We start from the raw sequence: 19,796 nt of genomic DNA on the forward strand, positions 1-19,796 counted from the left end.
TCGAGTCATTTATACACTCTAAGGAAATCGAGGGAGGAGCTTTTGATTTGCCAAGCGTCTCAAGTATCTGGACTATGAATAGCACTTTGTGCTCACTGCAACAGTACTTACAACACTTTGTGAATTCCACTGTGGCTCTCTGCAGATCTTAGAGTACAACTTGGCAGTGAACAGAAAATTCAATCTCAGCATTTAGGTCAGCTTCTTTTTTATTTTTAATAAAGAAACAAATGTCAAAAAGCTTGAGTCCTTCCCAGCAATCTTGTCATTTATTTGAGTCGTAGCTATGGGTTTAATTACGGTATAAAGTTTTTAAGCAACTGTGTTATTAATAAAATTTAACTATTTAACCAATTAGTTTATTAAAATTGAACCCACTTGTTCCACATATAAAGTAAATATTAACATATTTTGTTAAAACCTTACAGAAGCTGAAGGAGTTCACCTTGTCAAACCAAGGAGCATTGTCTGAGCTTATCACCAGAGATCTGCGGAAACTGAAACCCCTGATGGCGTGGGTAATTTTACAAAAGGTCAAGGATTGACCTTCAGTTTTGTCAGGTAGTATATGGGTCACAGGGGCTTTAGTTTATGACGAGAGTCTGGATAAGAATTAAACATTTGTTCAGTTCAATATAAAACAATATTTGTGAATATCCCACTTTAGTTATCAAAACTTACAGCAGAAACTGTCACTCCTGAATTTTAGATATTTAAAACACTGTATTTAAGCTTATTGCAACTTTACAGCATCCAGATTTTCTGAGATTTATCATCATTGTGCATTTAAATTATGTACAAATGTAAGTTTTCCAAACAAATAAGAGTGACTAGCGCTCACTGTGGAGAGAGAACAATAAAAACTCAGTTCAACATGACTCACTTTATATGAAGATTTATTAAGGCTTTAAGTACATGAAACCCACGTGGGTAAATATTTATTAACAGCATACTGATGTCACTAATTATACATTGCTATATTGTACAGATATATAGAGAGTTTATGTCTGTTATTTATGGTACCGTGTTTATGACAATGACATTAAACAGAACAAATAGCTTTATGACAGACATGACATACATGGTGTTTTTCGTAATAATATCGATTTGTTTAATTTAATCCAGGCTTGTTAACTGTGTCAGAGCTGAGAATAATATGAGTGATGAATACAGATACTTTGATTAAGTTACATTTACTGTAGACGACCGTGAATGTATTCGAGGAGACGTCTAAAAACTAGACAGCTGACATTTCTATAGTGTCACAAGTATGAATTATTACAGTAAACTGCATGTCTATAAAAAAATGCAGCATCAATACTGAGCAGAATAAAACCTTGCAAAAGTTTTGTTATGCATATACAAAATAAATACATGACAAAAAAAACACAGTAAACAATCCTAACTGAGCTAGAATCTGGTTTCTTCACTGATTTCACTCCTCATTTAGATGCAGAGTGACAAACAAAAATTTGATACTGCAGGAATAAAAAAAGGAGTCTATGGGTGTTGAGACGTGCAAGGTCCAACATAAAGAGAAGTACTGTGTGTGGGGAGGAGGGAATGAATACAAGTAGGTGGAGCAGAGATGTATGGCTTCTGTGAGAGGAGAGAAGAGCCCGGTTCTCCACGTCATCCTAAATGTCGGAGCCCATCTCGGCACACTGTTTGTCTGATATGTGTGTAGCTAGAGACTCAATGATGTCCAACAGCAGCAGCTGGCTGAGAGACCGCAGGTTGGGAAGCTTGGATACCTTCGGAAGGGGAGGAGAGCAAAAAAAAAGAAAAAAAAGAAAAAATAAATGAGCCAGAAATTAATACAAGACAGTGAGTCAAACAGAGTAAAATGAGGAATAAGCAGCACTTGATTTGCTCATGCTCAAAAAAATAAAACAGAAAGAAGCTTAAGGAAAACATTAACAACAGAGCTAACTCTCTGTGAAGAAGGGTGAGGATTGAGCGCTTCACTGTGTCTTTGAATAACAAACAATAATCAGAGTGGCACTATGACCCTCATCGTAATGTGATGAGGTGCTTGTACAGCCGGCCTCCCCTCTACGTAGAGGATAGAGGGTGATCCACTAGGAGGCCAAAAGGTGTCGGTCTCCCGCAAAGAAGACGGGACTACAGGGTTAGCTCAGCTGCAGTGAGTGGGCAGCAAACCCCCAGGGCTCCGGATACGAGCCCACCCACCTTGATGAACTGGTGGACAATAATGTGGAGGCAGTGCTTCTTCATGTCCAGAGCCTGGGTCTTATCAGCCGCCTCCAGAATCTGAAGAGGGGACAAAACATCAAGGTGGAAAAAAGGGATTCTCACCGCATAAAGAAATTCTTCAAGCATGGGGCAGCACTGTCAAATTAGGTCACTGCTCCCACATGGCTGAAAACATAAATACCTGCAGGACATTCTCCACAGTGACGTTCATCTCCAGATTCTGCTTGCAGTAAGCCTGCAGCCTGTTATTTGAAAACCCGTAATAATATGGTGCAGCAAAGAGATAGCTGTTCATCAAAAGGTCAAGGGAAAGAAAAACAGGATTCATCATTGAGTTTTGACCATCGCGGCAGTCACTTTAAACTTTTCACTTAAATGTGAATTATATATATTTGCTCATTTAATCATATTAATTTATATGCAACTTTTTAACTTAACATACACATCAAAAATATAACATTATAATGGATTAATGCTAATAAAACTATTTAAAGCTATATTTTATTCCCTGTGTTATATCTCAACTGTTGAAAGTTAAAAGAAGAAGCACCTTACGATGCAGTTCCAATAATGTCCACTAGCCGCTGACTGCAGCTTTTTATGGATCCCAATGAAGTCATTTTGACCTAAATCTTAACCATGCCAAACCCTTACCAAATCTCAAGCATCTATTTTAATAAAAACATAACTGCTTTCTGCCATATTTTAATTTTACACTTAAATCCAAACATCCTGTTTATTGGTCCACTTGCAGCACTTTACAGAGTCCACTGAAATACTACAAAATCCCCCAACTTCTCTGCAGAAATAAAAACTAAACAAATCAAATCTTTTAAAAAGGCAAAAAGTGGTTTGAGTTTGAGAAGGATACAGTGAATCCTCTGGAGGCATGTTGACGTCCCCGTAGTAGATATAACGCAGCATGGACTCAAACGCCTGCTTACTTGGAACCATCTCACCAATGGAGATGTTTACTTGACCGTCTTCAGGCATGAAGGAGCGGAACATCGCCTCGAAGTAACTGAGGAGTCAAAGAGTACAAGTTACAAATGTCTCTGTAAATACAATGATAATAATTAATAACCTTTCTGGAATTGTAGCACATTTCTAAATTTTGCAAAAGGAAACCATTATATATTTTATGCAAACTGCTCTTAACACCTAAATAAATGTAAATTTACGTAAATGTACTGGCACATAATATACTATTATACAAACTGTTTTATCTAATTGTTCAAATTTTTCAAAATTTCTGAAAATGCCTTAAAATGTCTCATTAAAATCTTAAGAGCACATTTTTGCTAGTACAAGTTAAACAGAATTGATAATTAAGAATGAAATTTTTCTCTTTTGAAAGTAAAAAGTTTTTAAATTTTTTTTTGAATTGCTACAGTGGCTATATGTGCAAAAAAAAAACTAATACTTTAAAAAGGATAAATTTGGTACTGCTGGGTCTCTACCTGGATCGAGCTGCCAGTATGGCTTTATGAGCAGGTCGCGGGTGTCCGTCTAACAGCAGAATAATGTCGCAGAACTCCAGGCCGCCTCCCTCCAGGTAAGCCTTCATGTCCTGCACCAGGGACGTCCCGATGTCCACAGGCTGGTCAGAGTACAACCTGGGGGGAGGCTGCTGCTTTCGCCGCACGATCTCCACAATCAGCGGGGTGGACAGATGTTCAAACTCCTTTGTCATGATCACCTGGTTGAAGTGTGACTCCTTCACCACAAAATTAAGGCAATGTTCCTGGAGGAAGAAATCAATTTTGGGTGTCACTGACAGAATAAATGATTATTTCTGTTTCCTTTGCAACTTAAAAAGTAACTTCACACAAAGCTACAAACATTTTTAACTGACCGATTTTGTTGAGTTTTAAATTTGTTGTACTGAAGACTTCAACCACTAGAGGTCAGTAAAAACACACTTGCAGCAGGTTTTGTGTTGCAGCAGTTATTCGGACGTACCTTCAGCTGGTCCAGTTGCAGCTTGTTGGCATTTTCACAAACACTGAGAACGTTCTGCAGGTCGACAGATGCCTCAATGTACTGCACGCACAGCTGCTCCAAGCGGGAAAGCTTAAAACTAAGAGCCAGTTTGTATACATCCATGATTAGGAGAACATCCTGGACATGACCTGTGTAGAAAGACAAGAAAAAAACATTTTGTCTCTTCTTATGATTTATTAAAAGATCCAGAGACAGAGAAACATATGAAGAGAGCTACCTCTGCGCGGGTACTGGATCTTGTCTGTGTACAGGAACTGCATTAAGACTTCAAAGGGCTGGGCCTCCGCTTCCCTGATTGAGACCTCTAACATCGGCTGTGTGCCTGAAGGCCTGTTGCCTCCTGGGATATCCCTCGGTCCTCCAGTCGCCCCCTCGTCACTTTCCTCACTGCTCTCCTGTTTAGTCTTCTGCACACAGACACAGCAGATTATGTAACATTTTCTGTTCACGTCTCAGCAGAGGTTCATCTATAGCCGTGACGTCCCCCTGTTAAAAGTGTTTCTTTGAATATATATATTGTTTTAATAGTAGTTCATGTTGATTTTCTATTCTATCTACAAGATTGAAGTTTGAATTAGTTTTTTTCTGGTCTTCCAGTCTGATAGTTGAGTGAAATGAAATACAAAAGCCTCTTCCTGATTTTTCTTAATCAAATTCTGTCTGACAGGAAATGAAGAGTACTTGCTGCATGGCTCTGACCTGTCGCTGTCTATCCCGAGCCTGCAGGATTTTCTTCCGCAGCCACTGGCATCTTGCAGTCACTATGGCAATATGGCCCAAGACTCTCTCCTCCCTCTGTACATAACACACAGAGTCAGACAGATGGAAGAAAATAGTTATTTGGATAATGTTTATGACACCTTGTACTTTTTTCTCAGTAAAGATTCTTAGACTCCAGTATCACATTCAGATATGAAACTCGCCTCTCCCAGAATAAACTCCACATCACAGAACTGACGGTTCTCCCACAGTTTGCCGTAGTCTTCATGGAGAGTACACTTTGGATAGCATGAGAACTGCAAGAAGAAGAAAACAAATATTGTTAAGAGTTCAAGGAGTAACTAATTATAACTTCTCTCAGAGAATGCTTGATGCTTCAAGTACTGCAAATTCATCATGTTTTCTTTTGGTGGGAGAGGCTTCTGACCAATAAAACATAAAGATGCCAACCTGGAATCTGTACATCTCCCCACTGCGTACATTGTTGTCCACAGTCCCTCCAAAGATGTACATGGCATCTTGAATCACAGCAGCAGCATGGAAGAGTCTCCCGCTGGGCATCTGAGGCAGAGACAGAAGAAATTCAGCATTTAAAAAGTGTAGGGAGACTGTTATTGATTATTATAATCTGAATTTCTATACAATTTATGTAACTTTTAACAAAAAGATGCAGCATGTCCTCTACAGTTTCAATTAAAAGTAGCTAAACTAAAAATGAAAAGGAAAACAAACTGATTTTTATTTCCAGTAATGTTTTAAGAAACACAAACATTTTTTGTGACCTCAAAGATACAGGAAGTGCTAAACGGATGTTAAACACATAACTAATATATTCCTGTTTATCATTTAGATGATCAACCAAATATATTTCTGAATCAAGCAGCCACTACCTTTATGTCTTGACACAGTACTTTGTAAATCCACTGGGTTCGTACCTCACTGTCCAGGCTGGGTTGGATCACCTCCCAGGTCTGAGAGTCCACATCATAGCAGTGCAGCTCGTTGGGTAGAGTGTTATCAGCAGCACCTCCAAACACGTACAGATGGCGGTCGAAGGCGACCATCGTGTGGCCGTATCGTCTCTGGGGAGGGGGAGGGGAGCCTCGCAGTAAATGTTCAGTGGGGATGCGTGTCCACCTGAGAAGATGGAGAACAGGATCTTACATTTGCAACTACTGGAATAGTGACTGCGAGTCACAGGCACATGCAAAGGAGTTTGCTCACATGTGGCCTTTGAACTCGAACTGGAAGAGGTTGTTGGTGATCTTGGCTCCACTCTGACCAGAAAACACAAACATCTTGTCCCTGCATACGGCTACAGGGAAGTTGCAGCAAGATGGAGGAATCTCACCGCTCTGATCGATCTGATGGACACAAAGCCAGAAACTGAGATGTTATTACGTACAGTGTTTGTGTGTGTTCTACTCTCAATGTTGTATATATAAAAAAGTTATTATACTGGCCTCCTCCCAACACGCGTGTTCTCGATCCTGCAGACTGATGGTCCACATGTCATTCAGCCTACACATGGGGAAAATATCCATAAATATTACACATACACACACACAAAAAAAACCCAAAGTGTGGATGAGTTAAAGAACAAAATCAAACATACCTGGCATTCCCATCATAGCCAGCAAATATCCAGAGTTTATCACTGTAGACTGTGGCCCCGTGTGCAGACCGAGCCACTGGCAAACTAAAACAGAGACGAAGGACTGATTAACTGATGAGCTCATTGTTTTCCGTTTTATTGATTTCCGCCAAAAAAAGAAATTTCCGTATGGATTTTATGGCCCAAACAACCAATTAAATGTGTTTCCATTTGCAAGAAAACATTAGTCACTGCAAGATCATCTTGCAACAAGGACATTTCAGATTCCACAATAAAAACTGACAGACACAAACATGAGGAAAAATAGAAAATGAGGTGCAGATCATTCACCAGAGTCCCTCAAAGTAATCTAAAAAGATGGTTAAACTACTTTTTGAACTACAAATAAGATTTATTTTTTATATAACTGATATTTTATTCATGCACTTTATGTTAATATTCAAAATAAACACAAAATATGTCCCATATTTGTTTGGACCCTTCAGTGGCTTTGAAACAAGTGGCAACAACAACTTCAGAAATACATTACCTCCCCTCCACTTTCCATTCAGTCCACTGTCCTGTTGCAAACTTGTACTCGAAAAGATCATTTTTGTTTTTCAAGTTTGAGTTTGAGTAGATGTCTCCAGTGTAGCCCCCTGAAATAGATTCAAGTCACACATTACATCATCAATATTACATGGGTTTGAAATGTGTAGAAAACATGGTATTTGATTATGAAGAACATAAGCTTACCAAAAACAAACATGCTGCTGCCATAAACAACAGCCGAGTGGTGATATCTGGGAGCAGGTGGAGTTCCAGTGGTGAAGGCTCTGTAAAATATATTATAACCAGGGATTCGGTCAAATTGTGCAGCTTATATGTCTATAATTTATAGGGCATAGTGTGTTGCTGCAATCTTACCGACACCATGAGCAGTCCTTCACATCAAAGCGGAGCAAGTCATTCAACATGTTCTTCCTGTTGGACAACAGATTTTAACATATGTATGTTGTGGACAAGTATGAAGAAAAATGCCTGTCTGAGTACCACTTACCCATTGTCTCCCCCAAACACGTATATGGCATCCCTGTACGCCACAACAGTGTGCTTGCTGCGCCTGAATAAAACCAAATGAAGGTCAGGGTGAATAAACATCCAGGTTTAAAAGGACAGATTCACAATTTTTCAAGTCTGTCTTAAAACAACATTCAGGTGTCCATATGACCACTGAAAGAGGTTTTCCTCCCTGTCCATACTGGCTATTAAAATATCTCCTTCATATGTGCTTTCAATGTAAGTGATGGAGGCCAAAATCCACAGCTGATATGAAGCTTAAGCTGGCACTAAAAAGACTGTAACGTTGAAAGATATCTACTTGATTTGACTCATTTGGACGGCTGAAGCTTCAGATAAACTTTTAAATACATTTTTGCACAAAAGGAAGCTTGTGGATTTTGTTCCCCATCACTTACATTGTAAGTGCATTATGAAGGGATCTTCTAATGGTCAGTATGAACAGGAGGAATGATTACAGCAAGAAAAAAAAATCTATTTCAATGTTCATTTGGGGATTTGTTGACTGTTGTTTTAAGACAGACTTGAAAAACTGTGAACTCGTCCTTTAACTAGTTAGCTAAAGCTGCTGCTATCATCATCTGTCAGCACGTTACCTTGCACCAACAAACTCGTCACAGGGAGGGAGTCTTCTCCAACGATGAACAGTCTCAAATGGGCCGAAATTAAGTGTCAAATATTCCACACTGTCGGAGCAACTGTGGTCGAAGTCAACACTTGGAGCCACTTTAGTAGATTTACAGGACATTGTTGCTAACTCATCCAGCTGATGCACTTCTTCTCAGGGCCATTCATCTAACGCCATCGTTTAAATGCTCATTTATCTGTATGACACTGCTATCACTGGAACAGATACAACAAAAGTCTAATTTATTTACGTTAGAGCATTATTTAGGTCAGAGGATTAGTCAGCTAGCGACTGGCGACGCTAAAAGCTACAGTTAGCCGCATAGCTAATGCTTGCTAACTAGCCAGTGCTGTCCTACTGCTAAGCTGCTAAACAGCTACAGTGAATAAAACAAATAATAGACGATATCCTGTAATATCTGCTTCATCCGGTTCAATTCTTCAGCTGATATGTTCCGCGTAATTCAGTGGAAGTACAACAAGATGTTAAACGTGAAAACTAAACTAGCAAAACAGGAGCAGCCGTCCAGTCACACCCCCGACTGACAGACACTTCCTGTCATGTAAAGAGATACAAAAGGACATAATAGTTCATTATTAATTAATGATTATTATTACTAATTATGCATTTAACCCTCAAAACTATTGGCTGTATATACAGCAGGTCTATGAATTTAAAATGTGACAAATGTTAGTAAAGCTTAGTAAAGAGTCATAAAGGTCAGCAATAAAAAATGTTGATAAAGAATTAAATTTAGCCCATCATACAGGATCATACAGTCCTGAGCTGTCTAAAATCATGAGTTAGTACTTCTTTTTTTCTACAGTAAGTGTCAAGTCAGCCGTTGTTTATGGTAATAAGTTTTTAATTAATGTTGGTATATGCTGCAGCTCTACATAGGCCTATAGAAAGATTGTTTGATTCACAAAATCACAAAAGTTGTTCTTATTAATAATGGCTCTGTCAAGCATCCGTAAATTATTTGTCAAACAACAAAAAAGCTAATTTTTACAACTGTTAAATTCTTTATGTCATTAGTCTTATGTGTCTCAATAGAAAAACTTTCTAATTTTGAACATGTACTGCAGCCTTCTTCTGATCAGCTTTTCATCCAGGTAATATTTACCATCCAGGTACCATACGGTGTATGTGTGTGTGTGTCTGTGCGTGTTCATGCACATTCATAAGTGTACATATTAAAGAGATATAATGTATTGTTGCACACTAAAAATGTCTGCATGTCCCTGCAGGTGAAGAGGGCAGCTCACCTTCTGACTCCTTCTCTGAGAGCCCAAATTTCGTGAGAAAATCACTAAAGCTCCTGTCAGACAAATAGCAAACAATGTCTTTTAATATTAAAAGGGACCTTCAGGAACCACTATTCACTATTATTTATTTTATTACAGCCTCTGTCTTTCTATAAGTTATACTGTTTCCATTGGCTTATTGTTGCCTCCTGTAATTTTCATATGTTTTCTGCATACAAATCACTGGCATGCAACATCAATAGACTTTATTCACAACAGACATTTTGACATGTCATAGAGAGAAAAGCACAGGTTTAACCAATGACATTATTAATGTCCGCATGCAGTGATCAGATTCCAAAGCCTCGTATTGTGCATGCTGATTCACTGGCTTGACTTACAAGACATAAATTGAACTTGGCCATCGTTAACGTTATTAGTTCCACCTGTGCTTTACCTGTTATGACAAGTCAAAATTTCCGCTGTGGAAGAAGATATCTAAACAAACTAGTGAGGATATACTTATGAAGCCCCATTTGTGCCTTTTTCACAGAGGTCATTTTGACATGTCACAGCTGGAGAAGCACAGGCGTAAATTTAAAAAAATCAATTAAAACCAATGATGGTTGAATTTCATTTCGGTTTCAGGATCCTGACATGCTGGATTACTGTCACACTATCTTGGCTTTCTGGCACATTTGAATTGAATATAATTGAATAGAACAATGTTATAAGTAAATCCTGTGTTTTTCCTACTAAGTCAAAATGTCTGCTGTGAAAAATATTGATTTTACTTTGATGAAGTTTAACTTCATTGCTGGCATATGGCCTCCTTCACACAGCTTCTTGGTATTTATATGAATAACTTGGCCAAATAAAGCAAAATCTAATTTGTCTCCTCTCAGTTAATAGTGTTAAACTGTTGAAATAATACAGTTTATAAAGAAATATTCACCCGTCCTTGAATTTTTCATGTTTTATTTTTACAACAGTGAATCACAGTAGATGAAATTAGGATATTTCTAACACTGATGAACAGAAAAAATACTTAAATGTGTCGGCGGGGGCCTGCTGATTTGCCACTTTGGTGTATCATCTGCATCCCAAACAAATTTCAAGAGGACAATCCTCGTACATTTGCTCATTCAAACAGCCACTACAACACTGGTTTACTTACTCACATATACTGGTGCTTTATCTTGGTCCATAATTTCAATTTCAACTTATTCAAAGATGTTTGGATGTCATATACATTCATACACAATAAACTGAACAATCTTTCTGCTTACTGTATGTACCAAGAAACATAATAAGGATGAAACAAATAGTCACAGATCGAGAGAAAGCTGTCAGCTTTATGAATCAGACAAAACACTTAATACATGCAATATTACATGTAATTTTCACTTTATTTTAAGGATAAACATAGAAAGATTATCATATATTGTCAAATACGGGGAGGTGTATGGAGGACAAAGTCAGTCAATTATAGATAAATGAATCAATACTAAATATACGTTAATAGATACAAAACACTTGAAACAAAATATTACATGTATAGAAATAATAAATAAATAATGAGTGATACAATGTATTAACAAGGAAAAATATGTATTTCTCAATTTAATTCCCTTTACCTTTTGCAGGCAGTGATTACAAGGCTGTGCAAACACATGTAGGTGGTATTTAACACTGTTGGTCATTGTCATAGAGACTTGCTAAATAAGATTCACCTTACTTGGCTGACAATGAAAATTTTTTTTGGCTCACTATGCAACAAAGTGCTACCACATCATCAATGTACCTGCCAAGACACTTGGCAAGAGTGCTATAAGGATTAACAATGTGTATCAGGAGACTGCATGTTATATAAGGCAGCAGAAAACATACATAAATATATTAACAGATAAAGAAAGTAAATGAAAAAAGAAATAGTTTTGTTCTTGATTGCATAGTGCTCATATCTATTGAATTATATTCATTTTTAATTTATTAATACCTTTGCATTTTATTTTCATTGTATTCAAAAGTCTTTTTCATGACAGACATTTTAAGATTTCACAGCAGGAAAAGCACAGGTGCGATTAATAACATTAATCATGGCTACATTTCATTTAGATGTATCAGTTCTGGGGCTCTGGAAGAGAGTGATTGTTAATGTTATCAGTTGCACCTGTGCTATGACTGCCACCATTAAAGGACAGGTTCACAATTTTTCAAGTCTGTCTGTTGTTTCAACGGTCAGGTGCCCAAATGAACCTTGAAATAGGTTTTTCTTGCTGTAATCTTTCCTCCTGTTCATACTGACCTTTAAAAGATCCTTCATAATGCACTTACAATGTAAGTGACGGGTGCCAAAATCCACAGTCCTCCCTCTGTGCAAAGATGTATTTAAAATCTGAAGCCAATATGAAGCTTCAGCTGTCAAAATGAGTCAAATCAAGCACATATCTTTCAACTTTACAGTCTTTTTAGTGCCAAAGTTCCTCTTTTTGTTACTATACTTCCACAACAGAGAAACACTGTCTGAGGAAACACAAAGAGGGAATGAGATGCTAAAAAGACTGTAAATGTGGCAGATATCCACTTGCTATGAATAAGTCAGACTACTGAAGCCTCATATAAGCTTCAGATAAACTTTTAAATGCATTTTTGCACAAAATGACTGTGGACACACTGTGGATTTTTGCCCCCATTACTTACATTGAAAGCGCATTTGAAGAGGATCTTTTAATAGTCAGTATGAACAGTATTTTCCAGGAATGATTACAGTGAGGAAAACCTCTTTTAGTGTTCATATGGACACCTGACTGTTGTTTTAAGATACACTTGAAAAACTGTGACCATACCCTTTAAAAAGCTTTGAATTTTCTTATCTATTTCGTAAATTATGGCTGATTTTGTCCTCCATAGACAGTAAAGTGGGATGTAATACTTACATTCACAATTTTCACATCTGTATTTTACCCCTCAGAGGGGTTTTAGACACTTAGAACTTTAAAGTTATAAGTGAAGTATTTTATCCGTGTCTTTGACCAATCTTAAAAGTTTGGCAGGGATGGCAACGTTTGGTCTTTATTCCATCAAAGGACATGTAAAATTAGTCCTAAACTCCATTGTTCACTGAACTTCTCCATTAGAACAAACTCAAATCTGATGATAAGAATATTTTAATGTTTGATAAAACATAGAGAACAATACTAGGCCTCAGCTATGTGTAGTAAACTGGTTCAGTATTTGTAGATTGTGAGGTCAGCTTTTTTTTTTTCTCAAGCACCCATCAGAGACATTACAGCGCACAGACATTTGAAATGCAAACAAGTCAATGCGGATACATTTTTTAAAAATTAGACAGGTCACAAGATTGAAATGTGACAGAAACCTCTAACCTCTCACTCTACATTTCTCTACTCTTATTACAGTCTTTCAGAGTTGAATTGGCCCCTCTTGCTCACATGCTTAGTCACCAGTTAATAATATCCCGGACATGGCCCCACAGCTTGGTGATCCACAGGTTAACCCCAAGCTCTGTTAAGTACTGAAGCTCTGGCATCAACATCTTACGACACAACTTCTGATGTACCTTGTCCACATTCTTCTTCAGGTTGTAGCCCATTATGGACTTCTCTCCGATGGGCTGCCAGGGCTGCATGGCTGTCTCTTGGATGCTGCCAGCTTCCACAGCGTGACCCCCCTCAATGCAGATGGCTGCCATCTCCGCATTCCTCCTCCTGAGCTCCGCCACATCCTCAGCCATACGCCTCTGTCCGTATGCGTCCACTTTCCTCCAGAAGGTCTGGTTGAAATGCCGGTATAGCTTCCAGTCAATAGCATTCCACTCAAGGGCCCTGGCCCTCAGTTCTGGGGTAAGTTTAGATACAGTGGATCCCTTGCGGGCGTTGAGCTTGAAGAAGAGCAGGTCATCCATCTCCCAGCAGAGAGCATCCTTGAGCAGGATGAGTGATTCCTCAAAGTATTCCACCAGCATGACCAGCTGAAAACGGTCAGTGATGAACTTGATTCCCTCTTCCACCCGAGGATCATCCAGCTCCAGAGTGTTGTCCTGTCCAAAGTCGAAGAACAGCAGATTCTTGAGGTAGAAAGAGTTGAAGCCCTCCGGATCAAAGTAGTAATCGGGGTCATGTAGAAACTCAGTCAGCTTGTCATCTCCTGGTATTTTCCAGGTGAAAGGCACCAGCCGGCCAAAGTAGTGGAAGGATGACTCAAAAAGCTCCGCAGGATCTCGCAGAATAGTGATGTAGGAAGTATCCACAGGGAGCAATTTGGCCACTTCGAGTGCATTGAAGCGCATGTGATTACAGATAATATTGAAGCACATCCCAGGTCTGTAGTCTTTAACCTGGGAGCGCTGGAAAACAGAGGGATAGAGGAAGTCATTCCTGCTGTCAGGGAAGGCAAATTTGAGCTGGTGCTTCTCTCCGAAGCGGAAAAGGATGTTGAGGAAGGTGCTGCTGGCCGTCTTGTGGGTCTTCATGAACATGATATCCACTTTAGGAGTGCAGGTCTGTTGTGAGCTGTTTGTGGTTGGTTTGGTGTGGAGCTGGGATGGACGGTGGGCACAGGAGTAAGGCACTGGAACTCTACGGGGAGAAAAACAATCAATAAATAAAAGGTTATTTCAACAAATAACCCCAAAGTAATCCAGCAAATGTGGAAGAAGCTTTCAGATCCTTGTAGGCAAGTAAAAGTACCAACAAAACAATTACAAGTAAAAGTTCAGTGTCCTACTACCTAAAATATAAAAAGTAATATTACTCCTATTTCTCCCAAGTAGAAGTACAAAAGTATTATGGCACTAAGATGTAAAAAAAACTGAATATTACTGATGCATTAAGGTGTAAGTAGCATGAGATGTGGCTAATTTTAAGTACTTTATTCATTTTTGGTAGTTTAATCTATAACAAAGCAGCACATTTTATAAGCTGACTATATGTTATGTGTATAAAATCTTGATTTTCAAAGCAGTAAATATATTGGTTAAATAAATGCAGTGGAGTAAAGTAAGCAGTAAATACAATATTTTCCTTTGAAATGTAGTTGAGTTGAAGTATAAAGTAGCATTAAATGGAAGTAGTCAAGTAAAGTACCTCAAAATTGTACTGAAGTGCAGTATTTGAGTGGCATTTTACTGTTGTAGCTGGTTAAAGTGGAGCTAGTTTTAATACAGTTAGTAAGTCTGGTCCAGTTGTTCCCAACCTAGGGGTCGGGCCCCCTCAAAGGGTCACAGTATAAATCTAAGGGGTCGTGAGATGAATATTGAGGGTTGGAATGAAGGAAAAACAAAGTTCTGCTACGCAAATTTATGTTATTTTTCCAGACCTCCGGATTTAATCTTTGCTTTTTTGTGACATATTAGATTATTTGATCTCTTTCGGCTTCAAACTGTTATTTAACTGAAACCATCTGAGAAGTTTAGAGTGGAAATCTCTCTTTGGTGATACAGTGACTCATAGGTTGGGAATCACTAATTTAAAAAGCATTGTATTTTATTAGCTAATCGTATGTTTTTTTTAAATCCATAAACTCATATAGCTGTTAAATAAATGTAGTTGAGTAAAAAGTACAATATACTAACTACTACTACTATAACTACTGTACTTATATTTTCCATAGAGTGTATTCTTTGTTTTAGATGAATTGCTAACAAAATGTGATGTGAGCTATGAACATGTATGTGTGTTAATATGATGTTGTTTTCCACAGACTGCATGAACACCAATGTGACGAGTCTTACTCAGGCAGACTGAAGTGGACCGGTGGAGTAGAGAGGCAGTAAAGCAGGATCATGCAGCTGGTCAGGAGGATACCCAGGACCAGGCTTTTGCACATGGACCTCCAGTGCCTCCCTTGCTTGCCAGTCATGGTCCAGCAGAAACAAGGATTACCTTTAAAAAAAAAAAAAAAGACCACCATCATTATCATCTTTATCATCATGGTTAGGTTTTCCTACCTGTTATAGCTGCCCAGACATGACAGGGTAAATATATACCAGAAAAACCTGAATTTATTATGTTTTAACAGCTTCTAGAGATTTCTCTGCTAATTAGAAAACTGGAGGCAAGCTTTGTGAGCACAATTATGACACTTTATGTTATTTAGTTGGACGGATGGTTACTTTGAACTAAATTAAAGTGTAAAAAGTCTCTAGAGATTACCATCTGTTCTCTGGTTTCCACAGGGGAGGACACGATAACACATCCGATGCAATAGATCACTGTTGCGAAAACATAGAACCTTATCGTGTTAGTTTTTAAAACTAAACTGGGACACAGAGATTTTGATTCAACTGCATGGTGATGTCAGTATTTCTGCAGTATTTAATGCAGGGCTCTTTTTATTGGTTCATATTATATTTTTGGTCTCCATGTACTTGCATCCCCCACCTGTAGCTTTAGTTGGGATGCTTTTTATTAAACACAAACTACAGATTGAATTCAAATGACTTTCCCTTTTTAATTGTACATGCATGACTCAATGATAACACTCTGACAGAGAGGGAAGGAAATGTTGAGAGTTTTCATTGTCATTTTGGTGAGACAGCTTGAAGTGATTTTATAATGGCAGCCGTATAGACGACAGTATTGTCACCAGGTGGACCATAATTTAAGGTGCTGAATAATATTTACCTACAGAGAGCTATAATCCCTCTGTATTTTGCACAGTTAACCTTATTTCAATTGGCTGTCCGCGTCATAAACACACAGTGTGTAGTTAAAATTGTATGGTGAGCCACTAAATGACATACCTTGTCTTGAAATGACCAACGCTGTGTTTCTCACCTGTTCCATAAAATAAATAATGCATTCCAGTGGAAAGTGATATTGCTTTCTCCCCTGCAGACTGCGGTAAGACGAGCCACCTGCTGACTCAGCTACGCAAGTAGCAAAGTGACACTCACCACCTGGAATTTCAAGCATTATGTGACCCAATGTGACCTCGGTACAGAGCAGGATTTGGGGAGATGTTTACATAATTAGGGCAATCTGTCAGCTTTTACTGCTTTTTGTGAGTTTATCATCATATATTTCAAATAAATTACTCAAAAATTGGGGGGAAAATTAATCAAGCCTTCTGTTTTTCTCTCCACATTTTTAGGCGATACTGATCTGCAGCATTATCAGTAGATCAGTTGAGTTTTCCCCACATTTTAATCCCCATTTTCTATCTGCAAAAACATTCTGAGCTGCCCTCACCGTGAGAGGACCCTCCCCCAGTGCCCTATTGTAGCAGGAAACAACAAATTTATGAGTTAAAATCACATCTTTTCAGGCTAAAATTAACTATATCGCTGCTCAACACTTTGTGGATTGAGACTCTCCAGAAAGTTTTAGACTTTTTGACAATGCTGGACTTCATCTGATGTGACATTTTGAACTGTGACTGCTTCTAAGATGCAAATGTATGGTAGGGGTGTTATCAGTGTTTCAATTGTTTGAAAGCCAAATTTATAGGTGTCCGTTATATGTGGCTGAGGTTGTGATACCATCACTGAAACAGAAAGTCAAATCCAACTATGAGCACTTTTCAGCTGCACAGGATGGGACTTTCATTCAATATTATGGTTTTGAACAACTCTTCCCTCCTTTTCTCTTTGGGTTAATCACTGAAGTACCAATATTTTTGACCAGCATCATGTTTGTAAATCACACACCAGAGTTTTAGTGGATGCATACTGAAGTTAAACCATTACAGCCTTTCAACCTCATGAAAAATCAATTTCTAAAACCTTTTCTGACAGGACGGCTGTCCTTTTTACTGTCCAGTGTATTATTTATTATTCATATTTGGAATTAGTCCAGCTCTGGGTTATGGCTGGATTTCTTAGGCCTTTTATCAACTTGGGTTACTGTTGTATGAGTCTGTACAGTTACACTTTAGGTCCAGTTTTAGCAGTGTATCATTGTACAAACATTACTCTCCACAGCTAAAAGGGCTATTTCTGCTCTTTGTGTGGACTCAATGAAGGGGCTATTATGAAGCCATGTGAGAGAGCTTTCTTTCTGCCATCAGAGTAGCTTCAGATGGTAGAGAGAAGACAGAGAGGAGATATTTGAGGTTAGTTTGGGTTGAAATGTTATTGTTAGTGACATTATCTCCTCTTTTCCTCAGACATATGCCTGCATTAACCTCCAAACCTGAGATCCTTTAGGATGGATACACGGCGATGCTATTTACAGGGCTAGTTGATTTTATTGTTTGCTCAAGTTATCCCTAAAAGGTGTCGTTGTAGAATTCATACTAGTACAACTTTATCCATTTTCCTTATCTCACCAACTCAGCATGAATGTTACAGCTCAAACTTAGGCTGAAAATGTTTACCCTGAGCTTAGTGTAGCTGCATACCAAACCCAGACAGACTTATAAAAGCAGTGATATTGCATGTTATAATACAGTAGTATAAAGACTAGTATTGTTTTAACAGTAAACATTGTTGGAATGTTTTTTTCCTGAGCAGCATTTCATGGTGCTGTCAATTATAATAATGTCTAAACTATCTGATTTCTTAAAATCATATAATAAAAACATACCATTATTAACATTACAAAGCACAAGATTAATTTATTTCAATCAAAAGACCGATGAATGATACCTTACCTTCATACATGAATCCAAAGAGAAACTAATCAAAGTGTTTCTTGTCCAGCTGTGTAGTTTTCTGCCTTTCCATCCAGCTCCAGATGACTCAAACAAGTTGATTCCCCTGTTCTTATATCTGATCTTAACATACACATAGTGTCACAGACCCAGCACAGTCCCGCGCTCCCCTTATCACATGTTCAGTCCGACAGAGCTCACTCATCTGGTCGCTGTTCCTCTTCTCCTCTTTCCCTCTGTGCCTCTGCGCGCACACCTGATGCCTCTGCATGCACACCTGATGCCCCACGCCGCCTCTCCCCTTAACTTTCAATTCCAAAACTGATCTCACTGAGTAAAGCACTGCAGGGAGGCTCATCTAGCCACCTGTGACGTCAGGGTCTCTGTCAGGGGACGTGCACTTGTCCAGTGAGTGTAAAAGAGGAGGGGAGGGTGGAGGGGGTGGAGGGGAGGGGAAGGGAGGGAGGAGAGGCTGTATAGTCCCTATTCTGTGTCTACATACAGAGGGCTATTGAGTGCAGACACTGGAGTCTGAGCTGCAAGCTGATAGGAGGGGTGGAAAGCAGCATAAAAGGAATACAGAAAGCCAAAAGCACAAAGGCTATAGTTGTACCACTTGATCAAGACTGTTCTGTCTGTATTGTTTGATATGCTTATTTAGCAAGCTGCGTCTACACCTGCAATAGCAGAAATGTACATAGAGTGTAATTTAATTCTGGACCACAGATTAAACAATTATTTAGATGAAGGGTCAGGGTAACCTGATCTCAAATCACCACAAAGAGCATGTGCTTAAAAAAAACAAAAGTTATAAAAGGATTCATATTGTTCCCTCTTGAGCAATATTAAATGCATAAAAAACTATATTTTTCACTCTGGTGCATATAAAATATTGATAGATCATAGACACTGAATCTTTGGCGTGTGAAACTACCATTATCAATACAACCTCTTGTGCAAGACAGCAGACGTTTCAATAGAGAATAAAATGAACATTCAACCGTGAGTGACGAGTCTATTTGGCTCTGCGTGCCAGGATGTAGCAATATGTGGTCATAACGCCTCATCCAGCACAGTACAGTGCGTGAGGTCTATCTCTCTCCAGCACTATGGCTGGTCCTGGAAGGGGCACTGGATGCATGCTGCTCATCCTACACTCGTCATGCTCAGGCACGACACTGCTGCTTTTGTTGAGCGGCAGGGCGTGCCTCTGCCTGCAGGCACCCAGAGTGCCAGGCTGAGACCCGGACTGGGTGGGCATGCGTGGAATGCAGATCAGGGTGAGAGGGGAGGGGGGTAAGAGGAGGCAGGGAGTGCCACAAACTGAATGAGGAGATTGAGTGCGGGGCATGACTGGCCTGGCCTTTGGCCCACCGAGATCACAGCAGCGTCTCAGAGGGCAGAGGGGCTTATGCTCCTTCGTCATCGGCGCCTACTGCCCGTGTGTGAACCAATCAAGTCAAGACGCCACGCCAACAGCATCACAGTAGCTTCAGCCTCTGCACAGATGTAGACTCTTGGTGTAGAGACAGATTTAAACCCTTCTGATTCATACACAGCCGTAGGAAGTGACACAAAGGCAGTTCATCTGCCATTATGACCTTAGTTGTAGCATAAATAAACATTCTTACATATGCCACCCAGTGTTGCAGTGTGAAGAAACACGGAGCAACAAACTACTAACTAACAG

General features: G+C 39.0%; 2 protein-coding genes across 5 annotated transcripts; both read right to left on the reverse strand.

Moving 5' to 3' along the window:
- Positions 1-879: 879 nt before the first annotated feature.
- Positions 880-8,806, reverse strand: lztr1 (leucine zipper like post translational regulator 1). 2 transcript variants are annotated; one of them, XM_067609220.1, is made up of 19 exons: positions 8,212-8,806; positions 7,596-7,658; positions 7,463-7,519; positions 7,292-7,371; positions 7,086-7,194; positions 6,557-6,640; positions 6,405-6,462; positions 6,166-6,305; positions 5,877-6,078; positions 5,392-5,502; positions 5,145-5,237; positions 4,921-5,016; positions 4,439-4,625; positions 4,180-4,349; positions 3,678-3,961; positions 3,089-3,238; positions 2,399-2,504; positions 2,194-2,274; positions 880-1,754 (listed from the first exon to the last, which is right to left on the reverse strand). In XM_067609220.1, the coding sequence occupies exons 1-19, from the start codon at positions 8,361-8,363 to the stop codon at positions 1,638-1,640; spliced, it is 2,340 nt and encodes a 779-aa protein (XP_067465321.1). In that variant the 5' UTR covers positions 8,364-8,806; the 3' UTR covers positions 880-1,637. The 2 variants fall into 2 exon arrangements, with proteins under 2 accessions (XP_067465321.1, XP_067465314.1); XM_067609213.1 differs by having other exon boundaries at positions 4,439-4,628.
- Positions 8,807-10,212: 1,406 nt separating this feature from the next.
- gal3st1a (galactose-3-O-sulfotransferase 1a) lies at positions 10,213-19,735 on the reverse strand. Of its 3 annotated transcripts, none has more exons than XM_067609260.1 (3): positions 18,107-19,735; positions 15,246-15,396; positions 10,213-14,091 (listed from the first exon to the last, which is right to left on the reverse strand). In XM_067609260.1, the coding sequence occupies exons 1-3, from the start codon at positions 18,114-18,116 to the stop codon at positions 12,954-12,956; spliced, it is 1,299 nt and encodes a 432-aa protein (XP_067465361.1). In that variant the 5' UTR covers positions 18,117-19,735; the 3' UTR covers positions 10,213-12,953. The 3 variants fall into 3 exon arrangements, with proteins under 3 accessions (XP_067465361.1, XP_067465353.1, XP_067465344.1); XM_067609252.1 differs by lacking the exon at positions 18,107-19,735 and adding an exon at positions 15,667-16,947; XM_067609243.1 differs by lacking the exon at positions 18,107-19,735 and having other exon boundaries at positions 15,246-15,651.
- Between the last annotated feature and the right edge of the window lie 61 nt (positions 19,736-19,796).

This window comes from Thunnus thynnus, chromosome 2 (genome assembly GCF_963924715.1).
Source record: "Thunnus thynnus chromosome 2, fThuThy2.1, whole genome shotgun sequence".
Taxonomy (NCBI): domain Eukaryota; kingdom Metazoa; phylum Chordata; class Actinopteri; order Scombriformes; family Scombridae; genus Thunnus; species Thunnus thynnus.

Coding starts and splice junctions, on each gene's coding strand:
- lztr1 (XM_067609213.1), bottom strand. CDS start 8,363: ATGTCCTGTAAATCTACTAAAGTGGCTCCAAGTGTTGACTTCGACCAC. Junction 6,463..6,556: donor GGCTATGATGGGAATGCCAG/GTATGTTTGATT, acceptor CCCCATGTGTAG/GCTGAATGACATGTGGACCA. Junction 3,962..4,179: donor TGCAACTGGACCAGCTGAAG/GTACGTCCGAAT, acceptor TTCTTCCTCCAG/GAACATTGCCTTAATTTTGT.
- gal3st1a (XM_067609243.1), bottom strand. CDS start 15,445: ATGATGATAAAGATGATAATGATGGTGGTCTTTTTTTTTTTTTTTAAA. Junction 14,092..15,245: donor GTCCACTTCAGTCTGCCTGA/GTAAGACTCGTC, acceptor TTCTCCCCGTAG/AGTTCCAGTGCCTTACTCCT.